The sequence below is a fragment of the Dendropsophus ebraccatus genome, chromosome 7 (genome assembly GCF_027789765.1).
Source record: "Dendropsophus ebraccatus isolate aDenEbr1 chromosome 7, aDenEbr1.pat, whole genome shotgun sequence".
Taxonomy (NCBI): domain Eukaryota; kingdom Metazoa; phylum Chordata; class Amphibia; order Anura; family Hylidae; genus Dendropsophus; species Dendropsophus ebraccatus.
In genome coordinates, this window is record NC_091460.1 from 41,824,684 (window position 1) to 41,844,670 (window position 19,987).

A 19,987-nucleotide genomic window follows, 5' to 3' on the forward strand; every position below is an offset into this window, starting at 1 on the left:
CAAGTATGGAATAAATTGTTAGTCTCACCATGGGCAGCAACATATGAAAAGCTATATAAGAGGGGAATACCCCTTTAACTACAAACTGTATCAGCTTATTCAGCTTCTTTTGCACTATGCCATGATGTTCATGAATTGCACAACATTTTCAACTGAAGGCCATGTTCACACACTGTAAAATAATTTTCAATGTAAAAATGCGCTCCATTGAGGTCAGTGGGAAATTGGCCGCAAGTGCACACACCATATAGAATAATGGCTGCAATTCAATATGACCGTTCAAATAATGAAGACACTCATTATTTACCACCGCTTCATGCAAAAAAAAAGTCTTTTTTTTTCCATCTGTTCACACAGTTTTATTTTTGATACAAATTATAGGCCAATACCTGTTAGACACCCTATTACCTGCCATGCTCATATGCTAAATATTGCATGTCATAGCTGCAACAAATTCTACAATCCATCGCTTACAGCTTCATTCCGAATTCCGGTGCTGAGTTCACATTTTCCACCATTCTCTGCTGGTTCAGTGTCTTGAACAGGTAATTTGTGGTAAGTCAGATCTTTCTAGGCAATGTTCAGTAATTTGTTGTATGAGGGTGAAATAACAACTCTCCGATGATGGAGAAATAATTGAATTACATTAGCTCTAAACTGTTGCGGATCTTTGTGTCGGCAATCCATAGCGATCAGCAAAAATGGAAATGTTACAGAAACAGCTGAACAAGCTGGGTCATGTACATCATAAGAAGAGGTTGATAAATTGTCATGTGTAAAAGCAAAAGGCTTTGGAAACATATTAAATCATGAACTAAAAGTCATGATAAAGCTTAGGCCACAAGGTGCCCTTTTATGTGATGTGATTTTTTTTTTAAACTCATTTTAGCTAAAACTTTACTTTAAAAAATACACCAAGCAATTCTGTGTGTTATAGATATACATTTAAAGGGTTACTCTGGAGAATTTTTTTTCTTAATCAGCTGGTGTCAGAAGGGCTTACAGATTATAAAATACTTCTATATATATATATATATATATATATATATATATATATATATATATATATATATATATAAAACTGAAGTTGTCCAGTACTTATCAGCTGCTGTATGTCCTGCAGGAAGTGGTGTATTTCTTCCAGTCTGACACTGCACTCTCTGCTGCCACCTCTGTCCATGCAAATCCCCATAGGAAACCTCCCCTGCTCTGGACAGTTCCTAACACAGGTGGCAGCAGAGAGCACTATGTCAGACTAGAAGAAATACACCAACTCCTGTAGGGCATACAGCAGCTGATAAGTATTGAAAGTCCAATAAATTCTTTTTGGGCGGCACGTCTGTGTCGAGGGTGGTGCTCGTAGTAGGAAAAAATTCCTATAGCATCATGAAAGTTCAAATCTCGGCACTCACCATTTTCATGCTTCCAGAAATCTTTTATTATAGAAAATTCATCAGATTTTTTTACAGCGGTAAAAAACAGGACGTTTTGGCGTCAAGCCGACAGTTGAGGAAGGCTTGACGCAGAAACGTCCTGTTTTTTACCGCTGTAAAAAAATCTGATGAATTTTCTATAATAAAAGATTTCTGGAAGCATGAAAATGGTGAGTGCCGAGATTTGAACTTTCATGATAAGTATTGAAAGACTTGAGATTTTTTAATAGAAGTAATTTGCAAATCTGGATAACTTTCTGGTACAAGTAACGTTTATTCAACCATAATACAAAGTATGAGAAAAATAAAATAAATAAAGCCTCTTCTTACCTGTGAATAATGTGGTGTTTCTGCAAATAATCCAGGGCCAGGGATAACTCACATATGTAAAGCTTCACAGCGTCCTCACTGAAATGCACGTTCTGCTGCAAATGATAGCGGAGGTCTCCTCCCAGGAGCAGGTCCACCACCATAAACATGTCTTCCTCATCTTGGAAAGAATACCTGGAAAACAATGTTGTATCATGTTAAGTATTGTTATTATAGGATAGAGAATAGCTAGAATAGATACATGTCTATATGGAGCCGGTATTAACAAGGGAATAGTTTCATAATGCCATACTGTACTTAACAGAAATGCACTGATAAGTATTAACTAAACTTTACTCATTGTTTAGAGGAAAATCCTGCAAATCTTCTTTGTCCTGACGGCATGATATCTGCTTGCTATGTTCCCACAGAGTATTTTTGATCAGTATTTTGTTCAGTATTTTACAACCAAAACCAGGATTGGATTAAAAAACACAGAAAGGCTCTGTTCACACACTCATGAAACTGAGTGGATGCTGTTATTTAAAAATATAGGGCCATTGTTTTGAAACAACAGTAATTATTTGTCATTAAATGGCGGCCATCCACTTAGTTTCAACATTGTGTGAACAGATCCTTTCTGTGTTTTCAATCCACTCCTGGTTTTGGTTGCAAAATGTGATCAAAATACTGACCAAAATACTAAGCAAAAATATTGTGTGGGAACATAGCCTCCATAGTCCGACTTCTGCCTCCTTTCTTATGAATACAGCTACTGGTACGGCACATGATCCGTGGCTCTATTCATTCCTATGGTGCTGCTGGAAAGAGCCGCTGTACTTGTCTCTCTTTGGCAGCTCCATAGGAATGAATAGAGATGTGGGTCATGTGCCGTACCAGTAGCTGTATTCATAACAAAGGAAGTGGGGGGCGATCTGAAGATTGTGGAGGGTGTGACCTCCGTACCCCCCACCAATCTTCAGATCGCCCCCACTTCCTTTGTTATGAATACAGCTACTGGTACGGCACATGACCCACATCTCTATTCATTCCTATGGAGCTGCCAAAGAGAGACAAGTACAGCGGCTCTTTCCAGCAGCACCATAGGAATGAATAGAGCCACGGATCATGTGCCGTACCAGTAGCTGTATTCATAAGAAAGGAGGCAGAAGTCGGACACCCCACACACACGACAGGGAACAGGTTCACGTTCTTGTCTCAAGTTTGGGTCTGGTTTTGCAATTAAAATCCCTTAACGACGCATGACAGGTAAACCCGTCATGCGGCCGTTAAGGGGAACAGAGAGGGCTCCCGGCGTGAGCCCTCTCTGCAGCCCACGGTCCCCGGTTGCTATGTGCAGCCAGGGACCGCAGGTCTTAGCCGCCATGGCCGATCGCTGCGGCCGGCTAATTAACTATTCAAATGCAGCTGTCAAAGCTGACAGCTGCATTTGAATAGTGTATGTGGCCCCTGTCCCTGGTGTCTAGTGGGGGATCTTCCCCCCGCAATGCGATCGCGGAGGGGAGATCCTTTCTAATGAGCTGGCCGGGGCTCAGCATCGGAATGACGCTGATCCCGGCTTGGCAATCTATGTAGGTGGTCTGCAGCAGACCATTATAATAGAGCACCGATCTGATGGATTAGTGCTCTATTATATACACAGCATTGATCTCAATGGGAGATCAGTGCTGTGTAAATAGAAGTCCCCCAGGGGGCTTCATATTACTGTTAGTGAAAAATAAAGTGTTTTTTTTAATAAATAACCCCCTACCCTAATAAAATCCAAATCACCCCCCTTTTCCCTTTTTATGAATAAAAATAAATAAATAAACATGTTTGGTATCTCCGCGTACGTAATTGTCGAAATATTAATTTATTTAATTCCTGATCTCGCACGGTAAATGGTGTAAGCGCAAAAAAAAAATTCCAAAGTGCAAAAGTGCGCATTTTTGGTCGCATTAAATTCAGAAAAAATGTAATAAAAAGCGATCAAAAAGTTGCATATGCGCAATCAAGGTACCGATAGAAAGAACAGATCATGGCGCAAAAAATGACACCTCAGCCCCATAGACCAAAGGATAAAAGCACTATAAGCATGGGAATAGAGCGATTTTAAGGAACGTTTATTTTCTGTAAAAGGTTTTATTTTTTTACGAGCCATCAATTAATATAAAAGTTATACAAGTTGCATATCATTTTAATCGTACTGACTTGAGGAACATATATAATATGTCAGTTTTTCCATAGGACACACGGCGTAAAAACAAAGCTTTTTTTTTTTTCAATTTCACCGCGCATATAATTTTTTTTTCTGGTTTCGCAGCATATTTTATGCAAAAATTCAGCCTGTCATTGCAAAGTACAATTAGTGACGGGAAAAAAAAAGGCTCAGGTGGGTCCGTAGGTGTAAAAATGCAACTGCCATGGCCTTATATACACAAGGAGGAAAAAACGGAAAACGAAAAAACGAAAATTACCCGGTCTTTAAGGGGTTAAGCTTCATTCACTTCAATGGAGCCCTGCCTAACACCCTCTGGCTGCCCTAGGTTACCACATAATACTATACATATCTGCCTGACACGTATCTGCAGGATGAGTTTTACAGCAATTCAACAATGGTATTTAGGTGCATTATGTTTTTGTGTCAAACAAAGTATCTTTTTTTTTTTTTAACCCTAGACTGGACAACCTCTTGAACCTTAGTCAGCTTCATATGTGCATATTACATACATAGATTTCTATATTCACTCTCAGTCCATATTCACTTAAAGTCTAAAATAACTCCACAATCTTCGCTGATTTTCACTGATGTCCCAAAGGTGCTTCTATGCTTGGATAACATTCAATGGATTCTGTACTAGTCAAGTTGGATATGCTGTATTATATTTATAACCCGGTTTCATGATTTACGACGGTAAAACTTCTATCGAATTATATATTACACGGCGGAATAAAAAATGATGTAACCAGCCAAAATATCTGAGCAGCACACAGAGAGCTAAAAATAAAATCAAGAATTTGATGAAGAGCGAATCCATAAGAGACATACTGTACATAATGTTGATGGATGGATGATTTTGTATTTATGCAGTTTTTATAGCCAAAGCCAGGAGTGGATAATACATGGGGACATGACAATGGAAGTACCAGGGTTTCTCCTCTTGTATAATACTATATACACTGCATAGGTGCCAAACTCAGGCCCTCCAGCTGTTACAAAACTACAATTCCCATCATGCCTGGACAGCCAAAGCTAAAGCTTTGTCTGTCCAGGCATGATGGGAATTGTAGTTTTGTAACAGCTGGAGGGCCTGAGTTTGACACCCAAGATATACAGTCTTCTTTACCCACTTACTTCCTCTATATTAGTTTAGAATAATAACCACGGTAAACAGTTTTTTAGCTGATCCAACAACTTACCAACAGTGAAGCAAAAAGGCCACAAATAGAAAAGCATTGCTAAGTATTTTATATTACACTATTGGCTTTTAGCAAACATCTGAGAGAATAATTCCTTGGGGGAAATTGTACATGCAGGCCTTAAAGTGAATGTGTCACCCAAAAAAAAAAAAACACTGTGAAACTGGGTTTGGGCAGAGATAGGCCTGATACCTGTATAAGAGTCCTCCATGGCCTTAAAGGGGTACTCCAGCGTCTTTTGTTTTCTTTCAAATCAACTGGAAAGTTATACAGATTTGCAATTTACTTCTTTCAAATCGCCAGCTTTCCATTACCTATCAGCTGCTGTATTTCCTGCAGGCAGTGGTGTATTCTTTCCAGTCTTACACAGTGCTCTCTGCTGCCACCCCTGTCCATGTCAGGAACTGTCCAGAGCAGTAGCAAATCCATAAAATTATCTCCTGCTCTGCACAGTTCCTGTCTTGGAACTGTGCCCTTGTCTTGCCCTTGCTAAATGATTACTGTGTAATAGGCCAAATAAACGAGTGACGGTCTAACAGATTGGCATCCGTTTACAGTATTGATCGGTCCATCATCGGCCCATGTAATAGGACCCTAAGTCTTGGAAGACTGAAGATTTTTAAATAGAAGTAAATTACAAATCTATTTAACTTTCTGACACCAGTTGAATTGAAAGAAGAAAAACTATTGACAAAGTATCTCTTTAAGATTCAGCAGATTTATTAAGATGAGCTCTTCTTTTAACCCCTTAACGACATCGTGCGAACACTTACGCTCCCGTTGCCTGGGCTTTAACACAACAGGGCGTAAATGTACGCCCGCGGTTTCCCCGATCGCTGTGTGTTCACACACAGCGATCGGGGAAGATGGCCTGCTATATGGCCTCGTCTTCTCTTCGGGTCTTCGGCTTCTTCTGTGCGGTCCCCTTCGGCTTTTTTCGGCTCCAGCATCGTCTTCTTCCGGATTTTGCGCTCTGCTGCCCTCTAGAGGCTGATATGTGTAATACACTTATCAGCAGCTATAGGGATGTTCAGAACGTAGTAAAAGTTTTTTTTTTTTCCAATTTTTTTTTTCTATTTTCCGCACCCTATCGCCGCTGAGTGTTGATCAGCGTCACACGAAAGTGCGCTGCTAATCAGCAACTCCTCCTTTTTGGCGTAGGGTGTTTTTTTCTATATCCTACTGCCACGGTTTGCTGATAAGTGCCGCACATAAGTGCGGCATTTATCGGCAACACCATTTTTGGCGTAGGTTTTTCTTTTATACTTAGTGTAAAAAAAACCGTAAAAAACACTACATTACACCACACTACACTACATTGAATAAAGTTTGACACTACACCACTACATACCCCATATACCAATCTCCATATAAAAGTGGCCCCCTGGAGTGTTTTCGGTATCAGACGCATACGTTATTATTGCCTCGGGCACCGAAACAGCCAGTGAGGATGAATGGGGGGGATCCTTTTTTCCCCCCATTCATCCTCATCCTCATCATCCAGTGATGTGTCTGGGGGTAGCGTAGCTGCCCCGCAGACACGTCTTTCCCGCCAGTACCATCCCAATAAGAGATGACGGTATGGCGTGAAATTCTACAAACTCTGTGAGCGTACCTCAGGGTACACTTACAGATTTAGGGTACGGGCACACTGCGGAATGGCGAAGGATAACCCTTTGTGCATTCCGCAGCTGTCACCCGCCGGCGGAATGCTATTCTATGCACGGGCGGATTCCATCGTCCATCCAAAGAATGAATACGTTGGACAGAGAGCGGAATCCGCCTGTGCATAGAATGGAGTGTGACACGGGTGGAGACGCACGCCTGCATCAGTCCGCCGGCGGGTGGCAGCTGCGGAATGCACAAAGGGTTATCCTTCGCCATTCCGCAGTGTGCACGTACCCTTGGAGTGTATGAAGGAAGGGACACCCGAACTCTGCCCAAACCCCCCCCCCATCCTCGGAGTTAGTGGGAAGATCGTTCAGGAACTGATCTTCCCACTGCTGGATAAAGGTCACCACCACCCGTACGGGGATAACTTTTATACCAGCACCCCCTCTTCAGGTCCCTCGCTGCCCGAGCTACTGTAGCTTGCGGCACGATCCCAAAATATCAGAAGCAGTAATAGAGCCCTAATATTTAGCAGCCATGGAGCGGACATAGCGCTTCTGGATATGAAGGACCCCGTATTGCACCAGGACAACATTTTCCAGGTGACGTCCCCCACACTGGAAAACAGGAGACCCCAGAAGAAGTGCAGAGTGTGACGTAACAGGGAGATCAGGAAGGACACCATTTTCCAGTGTGACGCCTGTCCTGATCACCCCGGCCTCTGCATACTGGATCGCTTCAAGGCGTACCACACGTCATTGGAGTTCTACATTTTCTAAATTCTGTCCCTTATTCCTATTTCAGGGGTCACTTTGATCCGGGGATTATTCTGATCGCCATTATGGAGTCGGGAAGGAATTTTTCCCCTGTGATGAGGCTACTGTCGTCTGCCTCACAAGGATTTTTTGCCTTCCTCTGGATCAACACAGGTTGTATTTGATGGACTCCTGTCATTTTCAACCTTATAAACTAATAATTAGCCTAATACCCCCAAATAAATTAATAATTGTCCCTTTTCCCCAGCTAAATAGGTATGGCCGCCATTCCCATTAGAGGATGCCATGATGCAATTACAAAGCCTCTGTGCGACCAGGACAGTAGAAACCCCCCACAAGTGACCCCATTCTGGAAACTACACCCCATAAGGAATCTAACAAGGGGGGCAGTGGGGATATGGCCCTCTGGTGACGGCCACATTTGGGACGTGAAAATGAAAAAAATGGTATTAGTTATTTTCACACCACATGTTCTACATAAGTGCCCGTCACCAGTGGGTCCATATCCTCACTGCACCCCTTGTTAGATTCCTTATGGGGTGTAGTTTCCATAATGGGGTCACTTGTGGGGGGTTTCTACTGTCCTGGCCACACAGGAGCTTTGTAATTGCGACATGGCCTCCATCCTCCATTCCAGCCTCTAAATGGCGCTCTGTCCCTTTGGTGGCTTGCCCTGTGCCCATATGGCACATTATGTCCACATGCGGGGTATTTTCGTACTCAGGGGAAATAACCCTACCCGTTTTGCATTTATTTTCTTTTTTAACCCCTTGTGGAAATGGAAAAAATCAAGGCTAGACCAACATTTAGTGTAATTTTTTAAAATTTTTTACTCTAAATCATTGATCTTGTCATGATTTTTTCATTTTCACAAGGGGCTAAAAGATTTTAAAAAAAAAAAAAATGTGTAGAGAAATTTCCCCTGAGTACAGAAATACCCCACATGTGGACATAAAGCGACATGCGGGTGCAGGGTAAGCCTCCAAAGGGAAGGAGCGCCATTTGGCTTTTGGAGGCTGGATTTGGATGGAATGGATTTCGAGGGGCCATGTTGCATTCAAAAGGCCCCTGTGTTGCCAAGAAAGTTGAAACCCACCACAAGTGACCCCATTATTGAAACTACACCCCTCAAGGAATGTAACAAGGGGTGTAGTGAGCATATGGACCCCACTGGTGACGGGCACAAATGTGGAACAATGTGGCGTGAAAATGAAATATTACATTTTTTACACTATAATGTTGGTCTAGCCTTGAATTTATCATTTTCACAAGGGGTTAAAATAGAAAAAAAAACAAAATGTGTAGAGCAATTTCCCCCGAGTCCGTAAATACCCCACATGTGGACATAAAGCGCCATGTGGGCACAGGACAAGCCTCTCAAGGGAAGGAGCGCCATTTGGATTTTGGAGGCTGGATTTGGCCAGAATGGATGATGAACGCCATGTCGCATTTACAGAGCCCTTGTGCTGCCAAAACACTGGAAAACCCCCACAAGTGACCCCATTCTGGAAACTACACCCCTCAAGGAATCTAACATGGGATGCAGTGAGGATATGGACCCCTTGATAACAGGCACATTTGTGCCATGAAAGTGACGAAATGAAAATTTTCACTTTCACGTCACATTATTCCACATTTGTGCCCGTCACCAGTGGGGTCCATATGCTCACTGCACCCCTTGTTAGATTCCTTGAGGGGTGTTGTTTCCAGAATGGGGTCACTTGTGGGGGGTTTCCAGTGTTTTGGCAGCACAAAGGCTCTGTAAATGCGACGTGGCCCTTGAAATCCATTCCAGTGAAATCCAGCTTCCACAAGCCAATTGGCGCTCCTTCCCTTTGGAGGCTCGTCCTGCGCCCGCTTGGCACTTTATGTCCACATGTGGGGTATTTCCGTACTCTGGAGAAACTGCGCTACACGTTTTGTGTTTTTTTTCCTTTTATCCCTTTGTAAAAAATGAAAAATTGAAGGCTAGATTAACGTTTTAGTGTAAAAAAATATATTTTTCTTTTTTCACGCCATATTGTTCGGAAAATCTGTGAAGCACCTGTGGGGTCCAGATGCTCACCGCACCCCTTGTTACATTCCTTGAGGGGTCTAGTTTTCTAAATGGTGTCCCTTTAGGGGTGTTTTTTATGTTTTGTCACCCCAGAGCCTCTGCCAACCTGAAGTGGTACAGTCAAAAATGACCAAGTATAACAGTGGCGTTGAAATTCACTAGGCGCTCCCTTATATCTGAGGCTTGTGGTTGTGTCAAATAGCGCAATAGGGCCACATATGGGGTATTTCTATAAACTGCAGAAACGGGGCAATAATTATTGGGGTGCATTTATCTGGTAATAGGTTTATAATTATGAAAAATATTGGATTACAATAAAATCTCTGCACAGAAAATTAAGATTTTAAATTTGTTACACACTTAGCTTTTATTTCTGTGACTCCCCTAAAGGGTTAAAACACTTTCTGGATATGCTTTTGCAGAGTTTGGGGGTGTGCAGTTTCTGAAATGGGGTGCTTTGTGGGGCTTTCTAACATACAGTCCCCTCAAATACACTTTAAGGCCAGGTTCAGACTATGTAACTGTGCGGCTGTATTTGTGGCTGTAATTGTGCGGCGGTATTTTTGGTGGTTCATGCGTACGCTGGAAGGTATAGGATATACGGCTGCACAGTGCACACTATGTATGAATCTACGGCCCGATCGTAAACGGACCCGTAAAAAATGAACAAGACCATTGTTTGCGGCTGGACATGCGGCCGAGGATTGACAGGCGGTCCGTACGGAGTACTTCAAAAATAGCCGGCAATGATGCCGAATGCTGATGCCTCTAATAGTTAATATATTAAATTAATAAAACACATTCTCTTTGTAATAAAGTCCCTTTCGTTGGTCAATAATTTAATTCTAACGAATCCATCATTTTGCAATTAAATATACTGTTAAAATAAATAGATATATAAATAAATGTATATTTATATATATATTTATTTTTTGACAGTATATTTAATTGCACAATGATGGATTCGTTAGAATTAAATTATTGAACAACGAAACTGAATTTATTTCATCGAAAATGTGTTTTATTAATTAAATATTAATTAGTACAGGAAGCTCCATAAGCCGTTAATTCATATGCCGGCAATAGAGCATTCTGTACTAATCATCACTTTACTTTAATGAAAACATCAAATGTTTCTTCTAATTATGTTATCACAATAGCATTATTAGAAGAAACTTTTAGAATTATATGTGCGCTCAGCTGATTGGCTGATCGGCTGAGCGCACGTATAATGAGCCGGTCCGAAGTACAGTGACTTCATTGTGCTGCGGACCAGCGAAGAGGACACATCGGGGTGAGTATAGAGCTCTCCCCTCCCCCTCCCCAGCACTGCACCCCTCTCAGCAAGGAAGGGGGGGTAAGTTAACCTCTTCCTTGCTGGGATGGGTGCAGTCTGACATCAGTCAGGCCCCCAAGGGGTTAAGGGGGATACAATACATCCTCCCTTAACCCCTTGGGGGCCAGACTGTAAGCAGCGATCTGTAAAGATGCTGCATACTGTAAGGAGCACAACACCGCTCACAATGATGGGTGTTGTGCTCCTGTTTGTGTGTTTTTTGTGTGTTTCTCCCTTTTTGTTTTTCAGATATCGGTATCCTGTGGATTACGTCGGATTCCGTGGACTACGTCGATGACCAGCGTTTTTTTAATGTTTTTTTTTTTAATAAAATGGTCAATGAGGGGTGTGGGGGTGTTTTTATTTGAATAAAAAATTTTTTTAACTTGTGTCTTGTCTTTATTTCTTTACTTTATAGACTTAGTAGTGGAAGCCGTCTAATAGACGGAATCCATTACTAAGTTGGGGCCTAGTGTTAGCCGGTATAAAATGGCTAACACTAACCCCCTATTATTACCCCAGTACCCAATGCCTCCAGGGGTACTGGGAAGAGCCGGGTGCCAGTGGTCCCGGAGCGTCAAAATTGGCGCTCCTGGATCGGGCGGCAGCAGGCTGGTAAGATTTAGGCTGGGGAGGGCCTAAACCAATGGCTCTTCCCACCCTGGTGTTACCAGGCTGCTGTCGTTTGGTTTATAACCCGGCTGGTTATAAAAATAGGGGGGACCCTATGCGTTTTTTTTTTAAATAAATAAATAATTAAAAAAAAACGCATAGGGTCCCCCCTATTTTTATAACCAGCCGGGTTAAAAACCAAACGACAGCAGCCTGGTAACACCAGGGTGGGAAGAGCCATTGGTTTAGGCCTCCCCAGCCTAAATATTACCAGCCTGCTGCCGCCCGGTCCAGGAGCGCCAATTTTGACGCTCCGGGACCACTGGCACCCGGCTCTTCCCAGTACCCCTGGTGGCATTGGGTACTGGGGTAATAATAGGGGGTTAGTGTTAGCCATTTTATACCGGCTAACACTAGGCCCCAACTTAGTAATGGATTCCGTCTATTAGACGGCTTCCACTACTAAGTCTATAAAGTAAAGAAATAAAGACAAGACACAAGTCATTGACCATTTTATTAAAAAAAAAACATTAAAAAAACGCTGGTCATCGACGTAGTCCACGGAATCCGACGTAATCCACAGGATACCGATATCTGAAAAACAAAAAGGGAGAAACACACAAAAAACACACAAACAGGAGCACAACACCCATCATTGTGAGCGGTGTTGTGCTCCTTACAGTATGCAGCATCTTTACAGATCGCTGCTTACAGTCTGGCCCCCAAGGGGTTAAGGGAGGATGTATTGCATCCCCCTTAACCCCTTGGGGGCCAGACTGATGTCAGACTGCACCCATCCCAGCAAGGAAGGGGTTAACTTACCCCCCCTTCCTTGCTAGGAGGGGTGCAGTGCTGGGGAGGGGGTGGGGAGAGCTCTATACTCACCCCGATGTTGTCTCTTCGCTGGTCCGCAGCACAATGAAGTCACTGTGCTGCGGACCCGCTAATTATACGTGCGCTCAGCCGATCAGCCAATCAGCTGAGCGCACATATAATTCTAAATGTTTCTTCTAATAATGCTATTGTGATAACATAATTAGAAGAAACATTTGATGTTTTCATTAAAGTAAAGTGATGATTAGTACAGAAAGCTCTATTGCCGGCATATGAATTAACGGCTTATGGAGCTTCCTGTACTAATTAATATTTAATTAATAAAACACAATTTCGTTGAAATAAATTCAGTTTCGTTGATCAATAATTTAATTCTAACGAATCCATCATTGTGCAATTAAATATACTGTCAAAAAATAAATATATATATAAATATACATTTATTTATATATCTATTTATTTTAACAGTATATTTAATTGCAAAATGATGGATTCGTTAGAATTAAATTATTGAACAACGAAAGGCACTTTATTACAACGAAAATGTGTTTTATTATTTTAATAGATTAACCATGAGAGACATCGGCATACTGCAGAGGATCGCAAACCCCGGTAATAGCAATTCATGTAAACTGTGTTCCCTGCTTTCCCAGATGCATCCAGAGGTGTTTGCATCACTTTCTTAAGATTTTATTTGTTATTTTTAGTTGAACCAGATTTCAAAGTAAATGACCGTATGTTTTGAGCCGCATGTCTATTTTTTCCCACGGCCGGAGTTTCACCCGCACATTTACAGCCGCATAAAAAATACAGCCGCACAGTTACATAGTGTGAACCTAGCCTAAGGCTATGTTCACACTATGTATGTGTGCGGCTGTATATGTATGAGCGCACATATAAAGAGCCGGTCCGCAGTACAGTCACTTCATTGTGCTGCGGACCAGCGAAGAGGACACATCGGGGCTCCGGATGGTGAGTATAAAGCTCTCCCCACCCCCTCCCCAGCACTGCACCCATCCCAGTAAGGAAGGGGGGGGGGTCACTTAACCCCTTCCTTGCTGGGATGGGTGCAGTCTGACATCAGTCTGGCCCCCAAGGGGTTAAGGGGGATGCAATACATCCTCCCTTAACCCCTTAGGGGCCAGACTGTAAGCAGCGATCTGTAAAGATGCTGCATACTGTAAGGAGCACAACACCGCTCACAATGATAGGTGTTGTGCTCCTGTTTGTGTGTTTTTTGTGTGTTTCTCCCTTTTTGTTTTTCAGATATCGATATCCTGTGGATTACGTCGGATTCGGTGGACTACGTCGATGACCGGCGGTTGTTTGGTGTTACCAGGCTGCTGTCGCTTGGTTTTTAACCCGGCTGGTTATCAAAATAGGGGGGACCCTATGCGGTTTTTTTAAAATAAATAAATAATTTTAAAAAAACGCATAGGGTCCCCCCTATTTTTACAACCAGCCGGGTTAAAAACCAAGCAAAAGCAGCCTGGTAACATCAGGGTGGGAAGAGCCATTGGTTTAGGCCCTCCCCAGCCTAAATCTTACCAGCCTGCTGCCGCTCCAGTCCAGGAGCGCCAATTTTGACGCTCCGGGACCACTGGCACCCGGCTCTTTCCAGTACCCCTGGTGGCATTGGGTACTGGGGTAATAATGGGGGGTTAGAAAAATGTATTTTTTCACAATTTTTCACGTTATTTTGGTTTTTTTCATAAAGATTTGTTATGAGTATCGACTCCAATTTACCAGAAATGTAAAGTACAATATGTCACGGGAAAACAATCTCAGAATCAGCCAGATAGGTAAAAGCATCCCGAAGTTATTAATGAATAAAGTGACACTGGTCATATTCATAAAATTTGTCTCTGTCCTTAAAGAGAACCAATCACCTAAATATAACTGTCCCTATTATGACAGTACATCTCTCCCTAAGTCTATTCATGAAGATACAGACTGCCTTTGCAGTCTGTATCTTTATACTTTACCTGATCCTCTGTTCCCTGGCTGTTCCGGTGGGTGCCGCCATCTTGATGACGCCACTTGCGTTCCAGCGGTGCGTTCCAGCGTGACGTCATCAAGATGGCGCCGCCGCCGGAACAGCCAGGGAACAGAGAATCGGGTAAAGTATAAAGATACAGACTGCAAAGGCAGTCTGTATCTTCATAGATAGACTTCATGAAGATACAGACTGTATTTGCAGTCTGTATCTTTATACTTTACCTATCCTCTGCTTCAGTGCCGCACGGCCGGGCGCCGCCATCTAGATTACGGGCCTTGCGTTCCACCGCTGGAACGCAAGTGACGTAATCAAGATGGCGGCGGCGGCCTTGCTGCACCGAAGAGGAGGATAGGTAAAGTATAAAGATACAGACTGCAGAGGCAGTCTGTATCTTCATAAATAGATTAGAGAAGAGGGACTAGAAAATACACAGCGATCTTGCGCTGTATAGCGCGAGATCACTGTGTATTAACGGAGCGGCGGGCAAAGGATCATGGGAACCTTTCCTGCCGCTCTGCATGACGGGAGTTTCCTGTCTCGCGCTGGCTCTTTTGAAAAGAGCCGGCTCGAGACAGGAAAGTAAAAAGTGAATAATTAAAAAACGTGGCAATAAAAATAATGAATTATATTTACAAATGTTAATAAAATGTTGATTTACATCTAATTAGGGAATAAAATTTTTTTAACTTTCGTCCATGATTGGTTCTCTTTAAGGCCATTTCAGGCTCTGTCCTTAAGGGGTTAGTAAATACAGTGGTTCCTCGGTTCTCAAACTGCTTGGAACTCAAACAGTATTTTCTAGGAAACTTTGCTTTGGTTCTCAAACTCTTGCTCGGTTCTAAAACACTTTTTGGGCCCCCAGTCTTGAAGTACTCGGTATCTAAACATTTTTACGAGCGTGGATGGTGGGTTGTACCTGGTGGGTTTACCACTGATAAGGCTTCACAAACAGTACAGTACTGTATAAGATTGCTGGAGTGTATATACAGTGAGGTAGTAGTACTGTCAGTGCACCACCATCTCCCATCCTGTACTGTATAAGACTGCTGGAGTGCATATATAGTACAGTAGTAGTACTGTCAGTGCACCACCATCTCCCATCCTGTACTGTATAAGACTGCTGGAGTGCATATACAGTACAGTAGTAGTACAGTCAGTGCACCACCATCTCCCACCCTGTACTGTATAAGACTGCTGGAGTGCATATACAGTACAGTAGTAGTACAGGCAGTGCACCGCCATCTCCCATACTGTACTGTATAAGACTGCTGGAATGCATATACAGTGAGGTAGTAGTACAGTCAGTGCACCACCATCTCCCATCCTGTACTGTATAAGACTGCTGGAGTGCATATACAGTACAGTAGTAGTACAGGCAGTGCACCACCATCTCCCATCCTGTACTGTATACGACTGCTGGAGTGCATATACAGTACAGTAGTAGTACAGTCAGTGCACCACCATCTCCCATCCTGTACTGTATAAGACTGCTGGAGTGCATATACAGTACAGTAGTAGTACAGTCAGTGCACCACTGCAGTGTCCCAGAACAGCCCTTCTTATGCTCATACTTTTATTATAACCAGTTCTGTTCTGGAAAGCTATGGTCCACTGCAAACTGCGTGTATTGTGTCACCCCTGCAATATTCAGGTCGGCTATTTCATTCATTTATTGCATGTATATTCAGGTATCAGTGTCTAATGGTATTATGTCGCCTCCTAGTGTTCAAGTATGGTACTTCTCATGTATATTTCTCTGTATATGCCTAATGGTGTGATGATGCAATGGCTGGATGTCATGTGACTGTGCCCTGCTTCCATGGTAACTCCAATGGTCATCGAGCTTTTGGCTGGGTTACCATGTGACTTCCTGTTCTACCTCAGTCTATTCCCTACCATCAAGGGAATAGGTTGTGTGTCTGTCCTCTCTCCCTGCTAAGAGAGAGGCCTGCGTGTGCTCTGCTGCTCCAGTCCACTGGCTGTGTTCCTGTCTCAAGTCTCAAGATTCTCATCTGGGTGTCGATTCTTCAGTCATTCTTCAATTCCTCTCATCATCATCTTCTCAAATCATCAACAGCAAGTATTTCATTCAAGTTTCCTTCCACCCAGCATCTCAACTTCAGTATCACTACTACTCCCATCATTCAGCACGCTACTCTCACAGCCTATTGCAGCATCACCCATTACTCTGCTTTATTCAAAATTGCCTTATTCCCGGTTGCATCCGGAGAGACTGTTGCTACTAGTTACCACTGTTACAATAAATATACATCTACCGTTGTTTCTGAACCTTGGCATTGGTGTGATAATTGGTGCCCTGACTAAGGCCAACGAAGAATCGCATGCCCAGTATTCCCGCATGGTCAGGAGCCCGGTTTCCAGCTGTATCACCCTCGTGCCTACACCGTGACCACATTATCCTGCAGCTTCCCCGGTTCCTGCCTGTTAGCACCATCTATACTGCGGAGTGGCCCCTAGGGGCCAGGGCATAGCACCACCATCTCCCATCCTGTACTGTATAAGACTGCTGGAGTGTATATACAGTACAGTAGTAGTACAGTCAGTGCACCACCATCTACCATCCTGTACTGTATAAGACTGCTGGAGTGCATATACAGTACAGTAGTAGTACAGTCAGTGCACCACCATCTCCCATCCTGTACTGTATAAGACTGCTGGAGTGCATATACAGTACAGTAGTAGTACAGGCAGTGCACCACCATCTACCATCCTGTACTGTATAAGACTGCTGGAGTGCATATACAGTACAGTAGTAGTACAGTCAGTGCACCACCATCTCCCATCCTGTACTGTATAAGACTGCTGGAGTGCATATACAGTACAGTAGTAGTACAGTCAGTGCACCACCATCTCCCATCCTGTACTGTATAAGACTGCTGGAGTGCATATACAGTACAGTAGTAGTACAGGCAGTGCACCGCCATCTCCCATACTTTACAGTGCTGGGATGGGCTCTATACAGTAAAGGATGGGTGAGGAGTTAGTGACTACTGTACTATAATTGCTGGTTTTGTAAAATGTTTCTTGTGTATAATGTACTGTACAGTATATAGTGCTGCTCTGTAATGTCCTGTACAGTATATAGTGCTGTTCTGTAATGTTCTGTACAGTATATAGTGCTGCTCTGTAATGTACTGTACAGTATATAGTGCTGTTCTGTAATGTTCTGTACAGTATATAGTGCTGTTCTGTAATGTCCTGTACAGTATATAGTGCTGCCCTGTAATGCCCTGTACAGTATATAGTGCTGTTCTGTGATGTCCTGTACAGTATATAGTGCTGTTCTGTAATGTCCTGTACAGTATAGTGCTGCTCTGTAATGTCCTGTACAGTATATAGTACTGTTCTGTAATGTCCTGTGCAGTATATAGTGCTGCTCTGTAATGTACTGTACAGTATAGTGCTGCTCTGTAATGTACTGTACAGTATAGTGCTGTTCTGTAATGTCCTGTACAGTATAGTGCTGCTCTGTAATGTCCTGTACAGTATATAGTGCTGTTCTGTAATGTCCTGTACAGTATATAGTGCTGCTCTGTAATGTCCTGTACAGTATAGTGCTGTTCTGTAATGTCCTGTACAGTATATAGTGCTGTTCTGTAATGTGCTGTACAGTATAGTGCTGCTCTGTAATGTCCTGTACATTATATAGTGCTGTTCTGTAATGTCCTGTACAGTATATAGTGCTGTTCTGTAATGTCCTGTACAGGGGCGATCTTGGCATTTCTGGGGCCCCAAGCGAAGTTATGTCTACGCCCCCCCCCCCCCCTCAACACACGCTCCACAACAATAGACCGCTACGTGCTGCCCCCAGTAGTATATACCCCTCGTGCACTACCGCCAGTAATATACACTCCTCGTGTGCAGCCCCCAATAGTATATGCCCCTTGTGTCCTGCCGCCCAGTAGTATATACCCCTTGTGTGCTTCCCCCAGTAGTATATAGACCCCTGTTAGTTCACCCAGTTATATATAGCCCCCCGTGTGCTCCCCCAGAAGTATATAGACCTTCTGTGTGCTGCCCCAGTTGTATATAGACCCCCTGTGTGCTGCCCCCAGTCGTATATACCCACTGTGTGTTGCCCTCAGTTGTGTATATACCCCCTGTGTCCTCCCCAACTAGTATATAGACCCCCTGTGTGCCCCACCAGTAGTATATAGACCCCCTGTGTGCTCCCCCAGTAGTATATAGCCCTCCTTGTGCTCCCCCACTTGAATATAGACCTCCTGTGTGCTCTCCAAGTTGTATATAGACCCCATTCTGCTGCCCCAAGTAGTATATAGACCCCCTGTGTGCTGCCCCCAGTAGTATATAGACCCCTCTGTGAAGCCCCAGTAGTCTATAGCCCCCCTGTGTGCTCCCCCAGTTATATATAGCCCCCCCCTGTTTGCTCCACCTGTTCTATAGCCCCCCTGTGTGCTCCCCCTCCCATATAGTATATAACACAATAAAACAAACACTTATATTCACCTGGGTCCGGGCGTCTCCTCTTCTCTTCACTCTTGTGGCCGCAGGAAGGGTTTTCCCTGCGATCACAAGAGGCCGTGCTCCCCTTGTCCTGGCGCCGATGCTCCAGTGATGTCACTGGAGCGCCGGCACCATAAGGACAAAGCTGCCACTTGTGACCACAGGGAAACCACTTTCTGCGGCCACAAGAGTGACTGACAGGAAGGGAGCCAATGGTTCCCACCCTGTCAGTGCTGCTGCATGTAACTATGAGTGAGCGGGGCAGCGGCCCTGTTCAGCCGTCTTGAGCACAAGAGCGGGGCATGGGGGCCTCTTGGATGTTGGGGGCCCCAAGCGATCGCTTGGGGTGCTTGGTGACAAAGACCGCCACTGGTCCTGTACAGTATAGTGCTGTTCTGTAATGTCCTGTACAGTATAGTGCTGCTCTGTAATGTCCTGTACAGTATATAGTGCTCCTCTGTAATGTACTGTATAGTATATAGTGCTGCTCTGTAATGTACTGTACAGTATAGTGCTGCTCTGTAATGTCCTGTACAGTATATAGTGCTTCTCTGTAATGTACTGTATAGTATATAGTGCTGCTCTGTAATGTACTGTACAGTATATTGCTGCTCTGTAATATCCGGTACAGTATATAGTGCTGCTCTGTAATGTACTGTATAGTATATAGTGCTGCTCTGTAATGTACTGTACAGTATAGTGCTGCTCTGTAATGTCCTGTACAGTATATAGTGCTGCTCTGTAATGTACTGTACAGTATATAGTGCTGCTCTGTAATGTCCTGTACAGTATATAGTGCTGTTCTGTAATGTCCTGTATAGTTTAGTACTGTTCTGTACTGTACTAAAGTGAATAAACTGGGCACTTTTCAATGTAATATATAGGTACTGTAGGTAATTATTAGTGGGTGCAACAACCAATTTAACACTGCTCGCTTCTCAAACTGCCTTCCTGAACCAATTAAGTTCGAGAACCGAGGTACCACTGTATACCATTACTGGGGCTGCCCCAGTATCCCACAATGAGATCCATGCCAGATCCAAGCTGGTAGTAGATTCCAGCTGTGGCTTCTACTACTCCTTTACTTGCAGGAGCCACATAGCAAAACAATGACAA

General features: G+C 43.4%; 1 protein-coding gene across 1 annotated transcript in view; it reads right to left on the reverse strand.

Moving 5' to 3' along the window:
- STK32B (serine/threonine kinase 32B) overlaps nt 1-19,987 on the reverse strand; it is a 207,402-nt gene that overhangs the window by 131,831 nt on the left and 55,584 nt on the right. The window contains exon 4 of the mRNA XM_069976434.1: nt 1,764-1,937. Within this exon, the coding sequence (XP_069832535.1) occupies nt 1,764-1,937 (174 nt within the window). The remainder of the gene's footprint in view (nt 1-1,763; nt 1,938-19,987) is intronic.